Below are 16,658 nucleotides of genomic sequence, written 5' to 3'. Positions count from 1 at the left end.
TATATTAAAAGAACCAATTGAAAAGTATATTGGATGTTCCAAGAATAACAGGGTATAGGGAAAAAATTCAATTATTGACCTTAGTATTTGAAAAAAATTAAGAACAGGCCCAAATTGACAAATATTATCAAAGCATTTTTCAACATAATTTCTTTGAGATTATGGCCATTTAATTTAAGATTTCTATTAGTGGTTTCTTGGAATGTATTTCAAAGTCATATTGTAAAAAGACTGACAATCATTCCTCAAAACACACAGTTATTTAACTCAAGTCATACATTTTTACATTCTGCTGAAAATGATTATTCAGTTAAAGAACTACAATACTGTTTAAGTGTAAAACTACTTTTTGGTTAAATTTTTTTGAAGGGCATAACATGTAGAGTCATTTTCACCTAATGTTCTCTTCGATTATTGTCTAAAAAAGCTTTTTAGTGGATTTTCGAGAGCTATGTTACACTTGTTAGCAATTTACATCTGAATTTAGGAATCAAAATGTTAATCAATTAGGCCAAAACACAGGAAATCTTATTACAATTAGGATAATGAATTAAAAATTCGTGCTTTTGATGTTTCAAAGTTTTGAACTCATAGAGCTTTGATATAATGTTTAATAAACACATATTTCTACTATTATAAACAGCCTCTCAATCCCCAAGAAATTAAGTCAAAAGCATGTATTTCTACACTGGAATACATAATACTTTTATTCAGAACAAGATATTTTTACTTTTAAAAATAATTTTGTCAGAAATTCCCCATTTTATTAAGAAAAAACATTTAGATTATCAATAAGCAACTTTAGGTCACAACATAAACACAGAAAGAGAATCAAAATCATCACCAACCATACCTTATTATGTGTCTGAGTTTGTCCAACCAGGATGAGGATGTTGGATGAGATGATAGACAGGCAGAAGTTAATTAGAATTATGGACCTCTCAGAGCGGATGTACCTAACCAGAGAGAGAAAGAGTGCCCGACTTTAAAGTTCAAAGGAAAGATGAAAAATTCTCTATTACACAAATTGGCGGAACTCATCCAGAAAAAGATACACTAAGCTGCAGGCTTTACATGAGAAAACATATAAAAACCAATCATTTTTAAGAAAGACTATGGCAAAACCCACCACAATATTGTAAAACGATTAGGCTCCAATTAATATAAATAAATTAATTTAAAAAAAGAAAGATTATTCTTTGAAACTCAATTTTATAGTGACATGTGATATCCAAAAGACCTTTAAATTTTCTTTTCTTTAGACCTTACTGTAGACAACATGGCATTTCTGACAGAGGCTAAGTTGTACCTCTGTTATCACCACACAATTTTTTTACTAGAAATAAAAAATTTCTTTGAACTATGTAAATTAGTATAAGAACTTTTACTATATATGTATATATAATATGCTAATTGTCAGCAGACTCATCAATGGGTGAAACTCTAGAACCAAAAAGAAAAAAAATCCACACAAATTCTGAAATATCCCCCCAGCCCCACACCATTTACTAGAAAGATGCCATTATTTTCATGAAACCACATTTGCATCCACTACGTTATTATCTCAAGTTTTTTAAGTACTTAGGTTGTTACTCTTTACATTTTTCTTTTCCTGAGTAATTGTTTCAGAAATCAAGAAAAAAGAAAAGGAATCTTTATTGCTAAAGATCCCTTTCACTTTCATGAAACCATATTTTCATCCACTACGTCACTGTCTCAAGTTTTTTTAAGTACTTAGGTTGTTACTCTTAACATTTTTCTTTTCCTGAGTAATTGTTCCAAACCAAGAAAAAAGAAAAGGAATCTTTATTGCTAAAAACTAACCCCGTCCACAAATTATTCATCATTAGGCTAGAAAATTACTTGGCGTCTGGCACCCCACTCCAGTACTCTTGCCTGGAAAATCCCATGGACGGAGGAGCCTCGTGGGCTGCAGTCCATGGGGTTGCGAAGAGTCGGACACGACTGAGAGACTTCACTTTGACTTTTCACTTTCATGCATTGGAGAAGGAAATGGCAACCCACTCCAGTATTCTTGCCTGGAGAATCCCAGGGACGGGGGAGCCTGGTGGGCTGCTGTCTATGGGGTTGCACAGAGTCTGACATGACTGAAGCGACTTAGCAGCAGCCATATTTTACCCTTATGAAGAAGAGTTTATATACGGTCTGTCACATAATTTTTAAGTGCATCAAGAATGTAATTCATGGAGAAAACTGCTCAGAATCAAATATTCTACCAGCTGTTTACCCTAACAGGGTAGTAGCTATTTCGCTTTCCTGTACCCAGTGGCAAATCACTGAGTGCCAGTTAAAAAAAAAAAAAGATGTATTTGTTCTTGCTGTGTATTTGAGACTGTTCGATTTGTATTAGAACATGAAATCACTGTCCACAGCAGGCATGGGCTTCCCTGTGCAGGTTACATGCGGGTGCGAGAGAGCAGGAGACACTTTAGAAAGTAAAATCTATCAAAGTTCTTTCTCTCTGCTGTGAGGAATATGAAGGCAGAGGCCCTACATTCCACCACATAGTTCAGAAAAGAGTGCAGAACAGAAACAAGAGTAACAATAAAATATAAAAAGCAATTTTTAACATAAGAGAAACTTCCTTTCTTCACAGAACATAGAAGGAGCCTAAGTTGACTCTCAATTAAAAAATAAAAATGGGCTCAAGAGTAGCTTAATCTTGTCCCTGCATTATCAATATCTAAAAATATAATAAACCACACACTGGGATACTGAAAACATCATCAAATGTTAAGTTGCTTCTTATTTTGTGGGTGGGATATGTATCACAAAAAGTTTAAGGACTGCACAAACTGACCCTTTATGTGATATGAAAGGCTTCCATGACACCACAAGTACATAGATGTTATTTAAAAGTTTTCATTGATATTATTTAGTCAGTAAATAGAAGAATCAGGGTAATAAGGACCTAGACTGACCAACCTGCAGAGTTTTTCCATTTTCATTTCCTTTGTAGTATTGTTGCCTTAAAATTTTATTAGTTATCTCAACTTTGAAAACTTTTTATAAAAATGTTTTATGTTTTAAACAAAATTTGTGAATGAATCATTTCAATATATGGGCTGAAAGACATGCTCAGTTGCTCTTTGATGTAATAACATAACTCCACAGAATATATTTATAGGTGGAGAGAACGTCACAGTGGATTCATTTTTTGATGAACATTTCTAATAAGCTATGCGAGACATCAACACATTTCAAAGTAGTAATTATATATAAAATAATTCTGATGTTCACACATTTTATATATTAGGAAAGCAAAAATTATAAATCTCTTAATTAAAAAAAAGGCAGCTGGATCCTGAGCATTCATGCTATAAGAGCCACTTAATATCAATAGTTTTTGAATCTTGAAACTTCTATCAAATTATTAATATTACTTCAATTCTTCTACCTGTAGACAATGAGCTGATGGCCACTAACTGTTAGGAATTCAAATTTATGTTGTTTCTGGGTACTGTCTTTTATACTTCTAAGTGTCATGTCAAAATTGGGTAGATACTTTCAGCTGGTAATTCCTGGAAAACTCTTACAATAGGTGATTTTCCTGGATTTTCTGTACTACAGAAAACTTTACTAGGGACTAATTAATCCCATACTTCTTGGATAAACTTTTTATATCATTTACACCAGCAGTGTTTGTGCTAGCATTAGCCATATGTGTTGAGGTGTGAAGAAAAGGTGAAACTGGTGACTGAACTCCATGTAATGAGAAATGGAACTTAGTCCTGAATATCTCAGTGAATATGAATTATGATGCTATTGATGAACTGTGATACCATTACCTAGTATCCTGGCCTATAAACACTGCCTCATTTCCTTAGAAGAACCTTTTAGGCAACTATGGGAGAGAAAGGCTTCTTTCCAGTCTTTGCCTGTCTTGCTCTTATATTATCAGGACAATGCCTGATTGACTGAGCCCTGAACCCAGGATTCTACTGTCTACTATGCTATGCCTAGACCAAGCATCTCTTTCGTTTCATAAGACTGATCATAGATTATTAGATTGTCTTTCTTAGCATTTCACTACCCTTCATGGGAAGGCAGAACTTCTGTTACCTATCTACACCAACAGACCAAGAATGTATACATACTTTAGTTTTGTATGAAGCATAAAAATTTTAATATCTTTGACAATATACTATCCTGGACAATTAACTTTTGTCTTCAAAAGAGTAAAAAATGTAACAAAAAACTTTTTTTCGAAAAATAGATGTCAATCAAATGACTTTTCTTTAATAAATTATAATTAATTTTTGGATAGAATTTTTTTTTGTATTAAGTGAAAGATAAGTAAAATACTAGGGCTGGCAATCTTTGCAATTTTAATATTTCAAGTATTCAAACAATAATATACAATTATCTAGTTATTAATATAGCAACTGTTTTTAGAATATTTTTAACTAATAAAAATGGATATAAAAATGTTTAACATTTAAAAATTTATTGGGAAGTTTTGTTACATACTAGCTAACAATATGTCAGTAGACATAATAAGCCTTACAAGTCTAATATTCTCATTAATAGAATAAGAAAAATCTTAGGAAAATACTATATTTTCACATAATATCAGGCAGATGCAGTTTCATATATTATGGAACAGTATTTTTTAATCACTTCCTCTTGTCTATGTATTTTTTCTGACTTCTTTTAATCAGTTTGTCAAAATCTGACTTATTGGAAACATTCAACCAAGAAACCTTTTCTAAAGCTTTATGGTATTTATTATGTTAATATATTAATATTATAGAAGATTTTACTCATTGTCTGGGACACATTGACTTTATGTGTTTAAAACAAGAATTTGTAGACCATATTTCTATAACAGAGAAATTAATTTGACTGTATCAATTAAACTCTCAAACTCAATAGCAGTTGGGATAAGTATAAACCACACATTGACTGAATTTTGGGTATTAAGAATACTTGGGGATAAGCAACTTGTTGAAGACTACCATCATTTGAATTGAGTGTGTGTGTGTGTATGCTTCGCTTATTTTCTTATCATAGGAAAATATAGAGAAGAAAATTAAGTAAACACTTACTTAGCACTTTTGAGTTCATTTATTATAGTTCAAGCAAAGCAATTATAGCTGTTTTAAAGGTACTTTTTTCAGTAAATCAAGAAAACATGAGACATATAGCAGTTATCATATTCTCTGATTTAACTCTGAATAACAGCATTCCATTTGAAGTGTGTTAACTGATTACATACCTCCATAACGCTGCATAGACAACTGCTAGGGTGACCAAGGCCAAGCAAGAAAGGCCACTGCCTACGATTAGGGTAACTGAAGGTGTACTGGAGGATTCCATGATCTGCAGATTAAACAAAAGAAGCACACAAAAAAGAGAGAGAGAAAGAGGATTTTTAAAATAAATTAAAATAACTTCTAAACTCAACCAAACTATCCTAACACTCAAAAATAGCCAATATAGTTGTTATAGTAACCAGATAATTATCCAGTAACCACTCTGTTCACATATTCTCAACCCCTAAAATGACTAATTCTAGTTACTCCCTCTCTCCCACTGTGAAGTAATGAAGGCCTTAAGAGTTTTCAGTGCTTGATTGTGGCATATACCCACTTATTGCTTTCTAAAATAAATCACTGAAGTTACAACTTGGTCAGCATTAACGTGTTAAATTTTCTCTAGCTGATATTTGAAGCAGTATTCATTTTTCTTCAACTTACAACAGTTCAGTTATTTTACAATATGTGCTTTTAGCGAAATGTACCTTGATCCTCCTATTTACAATCCATTATGTTATACAAATCTGGTAACTAGATATTTAAAAATGTTCAAACTTTCTGACTTTTGACAACTTTGCTTTAAGTCAAGTATCCTCTCATTTAATTTCAGTAGCTTGGCCTCCTAGAATATAGAGGAAAATCAAATTTCAGATATAAGACCTAGAATATATTTTGTGATTCTTTTTTCTGTGAACAAAATATAGAGTTAATTTTCACAGTCAATATCATTCTCTAAATATATGACCTTGAAAAGTAAAACCTTATGTTTTTTAAAAAATGTATAAAGATCACAAGCAGTCACTGATTTGAGAGATTTCTTTCTTCAGACACTAACATGGTACTAACTAGTAAAATCTACTGTTTTTTCATATTTTTAGTATTAGAAGTTTAAAGAAATATACTTTAAGACCAAGTGTGTTCCAAATCTTAGATATGTACAATGAATTTTATAGATATTTTTGGTTATCAAAATAAGTAAGAGTGATGCATATTTAGGCCAGATTTAGACAGAAAGTCACATTTATCTTAATAATTATATCTTACCATTTCAATTTCTGAAATAATTTTTCAAAATACCTTTGATGAGGATATTGTTTTTCTTTCAGACAGTTTATATAGCTGCCTGTTTCAGAAACTAGTTTTGCAAACCTATATACTTCTAAGGAATGATTTTACAGTTTCTGATAGTCCATACTTTCACAAAAACTTCATTTAATGTTTTAAAAATAAATACCCAAGGACATCCCAGAAAACCTGTACTGAAAATATCCAATGCAGATATGCAATGTGTTTGGCTATAGTGTCTGGGGTCTTCATTCTACTACTAACAGTATCCTTACAAATCCCCCAGAACAGATTTCGAGTTCTAAAATAAAGGTTAAGCTGACAATTATTTTTATTTGAAAGTTTGCAGCATATTAGCAATATGATTGGACTACATACTTAAAACTACACTGCAGAAATTTCAAGTTAGAAGACATAAAATTGAGTAGAATTTAGTTATAGCACACCAACTAGAATTCATTTCACCAAGCCACTGTAGCTAAGGAGGAGATGAACCCAATTTTGCCACCCTGCAACATTTTCCATTTCCCCATTTAAAATGCAGTTCCCTGGAGAAACACTCTCCACAACGTCCCTGCCTTTGCATTAAAGCCGTGTTTTCCCTTTGTTACTTACTATTTCTCTAGGTTGCTGAGCCAAAATGGCGAAGGTAGAGAGACGATCACATAAGCATTTCGTATGGGATGCATCGGTAAGCACAGTTTTACATCCCTGGGTGGACCACGTTCCCAAAGAATCGTTCCTGCAAAGTGTGGGGGGAAGATCGGGATAAATACGCCTGACGGCCAATTCCGTAAAGAAGCAAATGCAGTTTAATTGAGAGAATCGTCTACTGTAATTCCCGTACAGGAAAAAGGGAAAAAAAAATCTACTTGTTGTTGAATAGGACGTAATTTAGATGCATCTCCAGTAAGGCAAAGCGAGAGTGTTTGGAGGAAGCAGGCGGGCGGCGGTGCAGCGTGCAGAGAGCTGTCCAGCGCCGGAGGTGCTGAAACCGGGACTGACTCTGTCCAGCCCTCTGCGAGGAACGGCGGCAGCGGCGGCGGCACGAGCAGCCGCCAGAGCGTTGGCAGCCACTTCCTATGCTCATCGGATCGTTTCAAACACTCAGAGTGTAAAGAGGCTTTTCACATTTCATACCAGCTCTGATTCCCGTCCCGTATTTTTGGATCGTGAATGTTGGCTTTTAAAACGAGGATTTCTCTGAAAAGCCTGCCTAAAAGGTTAGATAGCTCGTGTTGGGTGATAGAATCTTCTCCGCTGTTGGTTAGGGATTTTTTTTTCCCCTCCCCTTAGAATTAGCTGCTGTGAAAATTTCACCCTGGAAATGGGAAGCAGCAGCAGCAGCAGCAGCGGCATCAGCTGGTTCCGACTCTCATTGCCTTTGCCTGGTATCCAGGGGAGGGGTGGGTCTCAGACAGAAGCTTCCCACTCCACACTTCACTCAGCCCGAGCTCCTCTGAAGCCCTTGACATTGCTCCCCCCATCCCCACCCACCTCTCTTCCCGGGGTGGGGCATTAAGCGTTAAGCTAACCTGGAGTCTGCTACAACATATAGCAGAATAACTCCACCTCAAAGTCTGGTAGGAAAGGGGAAAGAGGGCCTGCTTCAATGTTCCCTTTGGTGTAGCCATTCAAAATTCTAAAGCATATGGTTTATTTCCCACCCCAGCAGAACAATAAAAATGGTATCAACCTACGCCTTCTTGAGGGGGTTAAAGATGGGGGAGAATCCACCCCCGACTGAACTACTCCACAAGAAGAGGAAGAAAAAAAAAAAAAAAAGCTATGGAGTTCAACCAATCAACTTGATTATCATTACACGTGTTATACACTGAATGCACCAATTGTCACCTCCCCTCCCTTAGGCATGGAAACTCTCCGATTAGCAAACCTGTGTGTATATGTGTGCTTAAATTTCAAACCAAGTTACTATCTATGTTAAAAATGACTCTAAAACTCCAGAAGCAGAACACATGGCTTGATGTTAATTTTGATAAGGTACTTTTTATTTCACCTACTCTATATCTACGAATGCCTAAAGCTATTGGGCTAAATACGAATGCAGTCTATTTCAATGACAGAGGTTTCACTGTGATAGCTGGACCTCCAGGTTGAGTTGTAGAATATAATTCACACTATCCCTATTTTGGTATTTAGATGCAATATCTGTTTAACATTCATTAATTTTATTTTAATATTGACTTGATATCATTAATATTCATGACTCAAAATACTGTTAGTTACAACTTTTTTTAAAGAGAAACTATAGACTATATTTGGGAAGAGGCACATAAAAATTATAACTAAGTTTACCCGAGTACTTCTAAGTATTAGCCAGCTAATATGAGTCAGTTAAAAATTTGATAGGTCTCTTTTCTTTCTCATGATGTCATAGAACCATATATATATATAATTGACTGTCTGTCTCTTATGTCTATCTTCTTGTGACAAACAGTTAAGGCCAAATAAAAAATGTTTATCTCAGTAGATTAAAGTTTAAAGAAGAATGATACATTTAAGAGAATCTGACAATTTTTAAAGCATAACATTGCATTATTCATCCTGGATAGCAGCTTATTCATCCTGGAAAGCAGTATTTCTACTCTCAAGATGCAGTCCAATACTTACACTTTTCACATTATGTAGCTATGACCAATAAACCAAAACAAAGTCTTAACCAGGAAAAAAACTTTACTGCAAATAAGGCCTCATAAGAGACAAAGTGGCATGTTTATATTTAGGTAGCAAAAGCTTGTTTACTCAAAAAATGTTAGCTATCACTAACCTTTGACTGTCAGATATAGTCTATGTTCAATACAATGTTGCCATACTTTGAAGATCATGTAAATTTTATATGACATCTTTAGAAAAGTAGGTCAATTTACTTTGCTCTGTACAATGATGTAGTGCTGACCTGATCCAGCCCCAGGCAAAACTGGGAAGTAAGTGACACTGGTTTCCATTTTTTAATCTTTCATTCCCCCCAAGCATGAAATGTTTCTAATCTCACTGGGCCCCTTTTGATGGGTCCCCTCTTAAGGTTACATAACCTCTGTCCTTAGTTTTCTTTGGAATTATTATCCCTTTGTTGACTTTATCTGATTAAACTAAGATAATAAAAGTGACTGAGTACAGTTTGATGTGTTCTCTTCAGTTTAACACAAGTCATAAAACACAAATAATGCATCTGATGGCAGAACACCAGAATATGATGATGGGTAGGAGTGAAAATTTTGATAGGTGAGGGGTAACTAGCAACTTCTATACTTGGTCACTTCCAAGAGTTGAGTAATAATAAGTGTGATGCCATCAGATGTTAAATTTTATATTGTTTCATAAAACCTCTTGATATTATAAAATCACTAGCATACACATTACTATTATTACAAAAACCATATATGTCACCGTATTTCCAAACAGTTCATAGCTATACCAACTGTACAAAATTCTTTGAAAGCATGGCACATGTATCTGATTGATTTCAGGGAGACCTTATAAAACAAACTGTTATGGTGGTAGAGATAATGTGAAGCAAAATGGCTTCCTTAGTCTGCACAGAACAAGGTTTTAAAACACGTGGACTATTCCAGCAGTCACATTATTCTTCTAATTTCAGAGATTTGCATGCCATGATTAATGGTATAACTGTGAATTATTTTTAGTTATTAAGTGTACCTTGTCATCAATGGGGCAAGCAAATACAATGAAATATGTATGAACATTAAAGATATAATAAGACTAACAGACTGAGGACGTCAGAAACAAACACAAAATTGTGATACTGAAAAATCACATCTTTTTTTTTTCATAGTGTCTTTTCTGGACACTAATTTTTTTTCAAATAGTTTTCAAAAATAACTAGGCCTGCAGAAATTTCATATAACCAGCACATTCTTTGTTGGCTATACCTACATTCACCCATGTTAGCCATTAGCTGTCATCTATACCTATTTTCCTTCTTCCTATTATTAGGCTGGATAAAAGAAGAACAGAGTCTGCCTGTCACAAGTACTCGAAAATACATACTCACAAGCACAGAATTCTGTGAAAATACAAGACCCCAAATCTATTACTTCCCAGCTTACTATTTATTTGAGGCCTTTCCCAATTTGCTAAGAGTTTATATGATATTTCTTTGGCTCTGAATTCATTGTTGGGTTCTTGATTTCATGGGAGAACTAAGTAATATAGCAAACAATTATATTATTTAGCATTTACAATTAAAGAAAAAGATTATCCATTCACTCCAATGAAAAGTTGTTAGTAAAAAACTTGACAGCAATAACTCACAGTGACACATTTCAAAACTGTGTCAAGAAAACAAACTTGTATCTTTTGAAATACCAATACAGCTAAATATTCCTCTCAGATCAGTCTTTTATAAACTGTTTATACTGCTTCATGGTACATCAATATGTAAAGTGTTTATCATGAATAAGTGACACACTTTAGGAGATTTATTATAAAATCTCAGGATGTTGACAGTCAGTTTATTCAAAATCAAAATAGCTACAATATCACTTCAACTGGCATGCTTCAATTTATGGGGTCGCAAAGAGTCAGACACAACTGAGCAACTGAACTGAACTGAACTGAAAAAATTAATACATAGCTTCTGAGTACACTGTCCTTAAAATGTATGTGCACTGAAGGAATGTGCTTCCCGATCAGAACGGTCATTAATGTCTAAGAATTAGGTGAATCTGTATCACTTTTAATGTATATGCTACACTCAAATGAATAATATATATATGTCTCTTTGTATAAATTATTCTCATAATACAGAAATTTTGGAGTACAGATAAGGAAATGTTCTCAATTTTGAGCAGAAACAGTCTTCAAGGGCAATCTAGTTTCCAGGACATTGGAAATACTGAGAGATTTGTTATCTCTAGCAACCATTACTATGCCAGAATACAATGAATCATAAAATTAGGAAGTTTTGTGAGAAGTAACCTTAGTGATCACCTAGCCCATTGGTTTTCACCACTTATTGTATATTAAAGCCATCTGGAGACCTTTAAAAATTAAAGTCTGAGGTGGGGCCTGGAATTATTTATTTTCCCCAGATGATTCTAGTGTGCAGTCAGGGTTGAGAAGCCCTGATCTTTCACCAAACACTTACTTTTACAGATGAGGAAAGTGAAGCGCAGTGAATCTAGGAAGCTTGTGGAAGGCACAGAGTGAGACACAAGGCTGTCTTTCTCATTCCTAGAGATTTTACAGATGAGGAAAGTGAAGCGCAGTGAATCTAGGAAGCTTGTGGAAGGCACTGAGTGAGACACAAGGCTGTCTTTCTCATTCCTAGAGATTTTTCTCAATACTAAATTTTAGATGTAATCTGTTTTAAAATAGAATTAATGAACAGTCCTATGAAGTATAAGGTCTGCATGTCATGTTATCTACACTTGCAAATAACATGGCCCTTGTGTAGTGGTTTTTACCAAGTATGATTTATCAGTGGATGAATTTAGCTAAACACAGATTATAAAACTGTTGTGTTCATCTTGTTTTTTAAGCGAAATATACTATGATGTGTCACAAACACTATTTTATACCAGTTTTTCATGACATAAAGCATCTTTCATCTCTAGTGAGGTCATTTATAGTTTTGGATGATATAAAAGTTGAAATTCAAAATACTGAAAACATGATACTAAGTAAAAGTAATAAGCTCCTTTTCTTTCTAAAAGTAATATCTTCTGTATTTAGGTTCAGTAGGAGATGATTTAAGATTTCATAAATTATCATAATGGCTGCATACAGTATTATATACTAGTATACACATACATATATAAATCATTTTTACTGCAAAATGAATAAAAACAACAAAAAAACATTAATATTTCATTCACTGTCATGAAATTTAGGAGTGAGTACTTTGCAACAAGAAGGAAGAGCACTTATCATCCACTAAGGAACCTGAAATTAGTAGTGACTCCTCTACACCTTAAATACCACCAGAATCCCAATGTTTCACCTCAGTTCAGTTCAATAGCTCAGTCATGTCTGACTCTTTTCAACACCATGGACTGCAGTACGCCAGGCTTCCCTGTCCACCAACTCCTGGAGCTTACTCAAACTCATGTCCATTGAGTCGGTGATGACATCCAACCATTTCATCCCCTGTTGTCCCCTTCTCCTCCTGCATTCACTCTTTCCCAGCATCAGGGTCTTTTCCAAGGAGTCAGTTCTTTGCATCAAGTGGCCAAAGTATTGGAGTTTCAGCTTCAGCATCACTCCTTCCAATGAATACTCAGGAATGATTTCCTTTAGGATTGACTGGTTTGATCTTCTTGCAGTCCAAGGGACTCTCAAGAGTCTTCTCCAACACCATAGTTCAAAAGCATCAATTCTTCGGCACTCAGCTTTATAGTCCAACTCTCACATCCGTACATGACTACTGGAAAAACCATAGCTTTGACTAGACAGACCTTTGTTGGCAAAGCAATGTCTCTGCTTTTGAATATGCTGTCTAGGTTGGTCATAACTTTTCTTCCAAGGAGTAATCATCTTTTAATTTCATGGCCGCAGTCACCATCTGCAGTGATTTTGGAGCCCCCTAAAATAAAGTCTCTCACTGTTTCCATTGTTTCCCCATCTATTTGCCATGAAGTGATGGGATCAGATGCCATGATCTTAGTTTTCTGAATGTTGAGCTTTAAGCCAACTTTTTCACTCTCCTCTTTCACTTTCAAGAGGCTCTTTAGTTCTTCTTCACTTTCTGCCATAAGTGTGGTGTCGTCTGCATATCTGAGGTTATTGATATTTCTCCCAGCAATCTTGATTCCAGTTTGTGCTTGCTTCATCCAGTCCAGCATCTCTCGTGATGTACTCTGCATATAAGTTAAATAAGCAGGGTGACAATATACAGCCTTGACATACTCCTTTCCCGATTTGGAACCAGTCTGTTGTTCCACATCCAGTTCTAACTGTTGCTTCTTGATCTGCACACAGATTTCTTAGGAAGCAGGTCAGGTGGTCTGATATTCCCATCTCTTGAAGAATGTTCCACCTAGATATGAACTAGTTCTAGGAACACCCTACACTTAGATCTTCCCAGCACTTCTCTGTGCCTATTCATGCTTTCTGTCCAACACTAGAACATTAGTTGATAAATTCACCTTACTTTATTTATAAAATTAACACTCTCCATGCCACAATAAAATGTTAGTGCTTTTGAGAACTGTATCCTGTATGAATTTGAATCACTGAACTACCACTTTTCACTTAGTAAGGACTTAATGACAATTTTTTGTTCAGTTAATTTAACAATCATTTATATTTCAAGGGATGGATTTTTAATACTTTTGGACCCAGACAGAATGTCTTAGCTCTAAATCATCTGCTGTCCTTCAGCGTATCGTAGAAATGCAATCTGAAGAGTGTCAATGAATCTTAATAGGCTTATCTATTTGCTTAAGGTCGTTAAACATCATCTGTTGATAAATTCTGAAAGATTTGGCATCCTGCAATGATTATGCTCAATCCAGCAGTAAGGCCTAAGTCTTCACTAACTAGCCAGTGAGTGTTTTTCAAATACCAAAGTGGAAGACACACACACACAAAAAAAAAATCTAACATTTTCTTTCCTAGGAAAGTCGACCTTCTGGTTGGGAAGACTATACAATCCAAGAATGTTTTCTATCTGATTAGTTTTACAAATTGTTTCAGAAAATTCTTCCAGTACTGCCCTTCTAATTTAAGGCACTATCATTTTCTCTCCAGATAAATATTATTATTGGGCTCCCTGTTCCTTCCTTGCTGAACCTTATTGAACCCTCAAGTTCAATTTCAACACAGCAACCAGAGATCCTATTGACACATACGTGAACTTTTGTTGCTCTGTTCAAGACCCTCTCAATGGTTCTTCTCACCTCACATGGAGTGAAAGACAAAGCCTGTAAGCTTGTTGTTTCCTCACCGTGGCATTTTTGTGCTGTGAATTCTCAGGGCTCAGAATGCATTCCTCAAAGACAGTCATGTTGCTGATGTTCTCTCACATCCCAGAGGTCTCTGCCATTATGTCATCCTTCCAGAGATGTCACTGACTATCCAATTTAACATAGTAACTCCTCCTTTGTAGTAGGCTAAAACTAGCTCAACTCCTATACAGTTCTTCTCATCAAGAGATGGAGGTTTTCCTTCCTCTTGCTGTGAATCGTGGTAAGCCTGTGGCTTGAATTGGTCAGAAAAAATGCAGTGAAAGTGATCTGTTTGAGCTGAGGGCTCAAAAGGTCTTACGGTTTCCAGCCTCATCATCCTGAGAGTCTGCTTTCCTGTGGGGTGGCACAGGCTAGCTCCACTGAGGGTGAAGCAGCACCAACCACCAGGTATGCGAGTGAGCCCATGTTAGGTCATCCACCCCTAAGTAGAGCTGTTAGTCTACTGTAGCCTCGTGAGTGACACCAGATGAAACTGCAGAAGAACCAACCAGCTTAACTCAGTCAAAGAGCTGAATCATGGAATTACGAACGACATGAAACAAAGCCACTAAGATTTGAGGTGGTTTGTTATACAGGAAATGATGTGTTACCCAATACTTTCCTACATGCCCTGCTCTTGACCTTATTATTGATCGACTCTTGCCTGTAGCACTTACTACATCTAACACATTTATGTATGCACTTTTTAATTCACTTTTTCCTGTCTTTGCTTACTAGAATGCAAAGTTCCAGAGAATAGTGATATCTATACATTCATTTGTCTTCTTAGATCCTAAACAGAGCTTGACACATAGCAAGTGCTCAATAAATATTTGTTGAATGAATACCTGGTGTAGATTTTTACCTAGAGCAGCTGGACTTTCTGACCTCATCACTTCATTTCTCAACAAATATTATTAATCTTCAAAGACATTCAAACACTGTGCTAGATTATTTTATGGCCATACAGATTTCCACTTTGCCTTCTGGAGCTTGAGAGCTTCAGTGGTAATTATTTTGCAGGTGTAGTGTCATTGCCATTTTGTCATAAAATACACACTAAAATCAAGAATATGTTGCTCTTGAGGGTGACTGAATATCATTTGCAAGAATGGTAGCACCAGTTTTATTTCCAGTAATGGCATCTGTTCATTTACCTACTTAATTTTAAAACTGTGGTAAGAACAGTCGACATGCGAGGCACAGAATACACAGCTGACAATAGCCAGAATGTCGTTCACAGATCTCTGGAACATAATTATCTTGGATAACTGAAACTTTACCCCACAGAACAGAAACTCTCCATTTCCTCCTCTCCCAGCTGCTGGCAACCACCATTTCCAAAGTATGAGCAACAAAAGCAAAAAAAATGACAAGTAGATGATATAAACCCAAAAAAAAAAAAAAAAATTCTACTTAACAAAGGAAGCAAGAGAGTGAAGTGGCAGCCAACAGAATGGGAAAAAATACTCTTGAGCCACATAATGATAAGGAGTTAATATGTAAAATATATAAGGAACTCTTACACATCCAGAGCAAAAAGAAAAACAATTAAAAAAGGTATAGTAGTATCTTTTTTGTTGTTTTGTAAACTGGAAGCACTGAGAATAGAAAGGAGTATGGGAAGTAACACCATTAAGGGAATCAATCTACTGGCTTATAAATATGTATAAACATCTTCACCATGATGTATTAATAACGAAAGGTTAAAATATGCAAGATGCCATCATTAATTAGTCAATAGGCAAATAAAAATAATCATGCTAATGAAAATAACAGCTAACATTTATTGAGTGTCTATTCAATGTTAGGTGCTGTGGTGGATACTTTAAACACATTTACAAAAAAACCTAAAATGAAATATCAAGGTTGATAATATTGACAAAGAGACTTAGTGCCTCCGTTCAGGACCATGAGGACCCTGGAGACAGAAAAAAGCCTACAGTTGGAAGGTACCTGGATATCTCCATCTGCCTAGGATCCACGTAACCATGGAGGCCTACCTTTGTCCTTATTACATATGTTTAAAATAAATAAATGTCACCAAAAGATGGTGACATTCTTAACACCATCCAGCTGGTGCAGATGTACACCAGGAGCTAAGCCTGAGCCTGTATACCTTCAGAGCAGATTCCCAACCCTCAGTTCTCTCAGCGAGGGGAAGACAGGGGAGTGCACAGCTTGAGCTAGGAACATTCAAGGGGATACTCAGAAAGGGCACCGTTTTGGGAACTGAAGTCTCAGATCATCATACTAGTGAAGTGATTCAGATGGAGAAAGAGAAATATCATACTGTATTGCTTGTATGTGGAATATTAATGGTACAAATAAACTTACTTACAAAACAGAAATAGAGTCACAGATGTAGAAAGCAAACAAGATTATC

At 35.4% G+C, this 16,658-nt stretch overlaps 1 protein-coding gene across 3 annotated transcripts in view; it reads right to left on the bottom strand.

The window, feature by feature from the left end:
* ADGRB3 (adhesion G protein-coupled receptor B3) overlaps positions 1–16,658 on the bottom strand; it is a 918,859-nt gene that overhangs the window by 163,828 nt on the left and 738,373 nt on the right. For all 3 annotated transcript variants that reach the window (XM_027550854.1, XM_027550852.1, XM_027550853.1), the window contains 3 exons: positions 6,960–7,086; positions 5,240–5,343; positions 854–956 (listed from right to left, as the gene is read on the bottom strand). In XM_027550854.1, the coding sequence (XP_027406655.1) occupies positions 854–956; positions 5,240–5,343; positions 6,960–7,086 (334 nt within the window). The remainder of the gene's footprint in view (positions 1–853; positions 957–5,239; positions 5,344–6,959; positions 7,087–16,658) is intronic.

This window comes from Bos indicus x Bos taurus, chromosome 9 (genome assembly GCF_003369695.1).
Source record: "Bos indicus x Bos taurus breed Angus x Brahman F1 hybrid chromosome 9, Bos_hybrid_MaternalHap_v2.0, whole genome shotgun sequence".
Lineage (NCBI taxonomy): Eukaryota > Metazoa > Chordata > Mammalia > Artiodactyla > Bovidae > Bos > Bos indicus x Bos taurus.
Note: the sequence above shows the minus strand (reverse complement) of the source record. Positions and strands in the feature narration are given on the sequence as shown.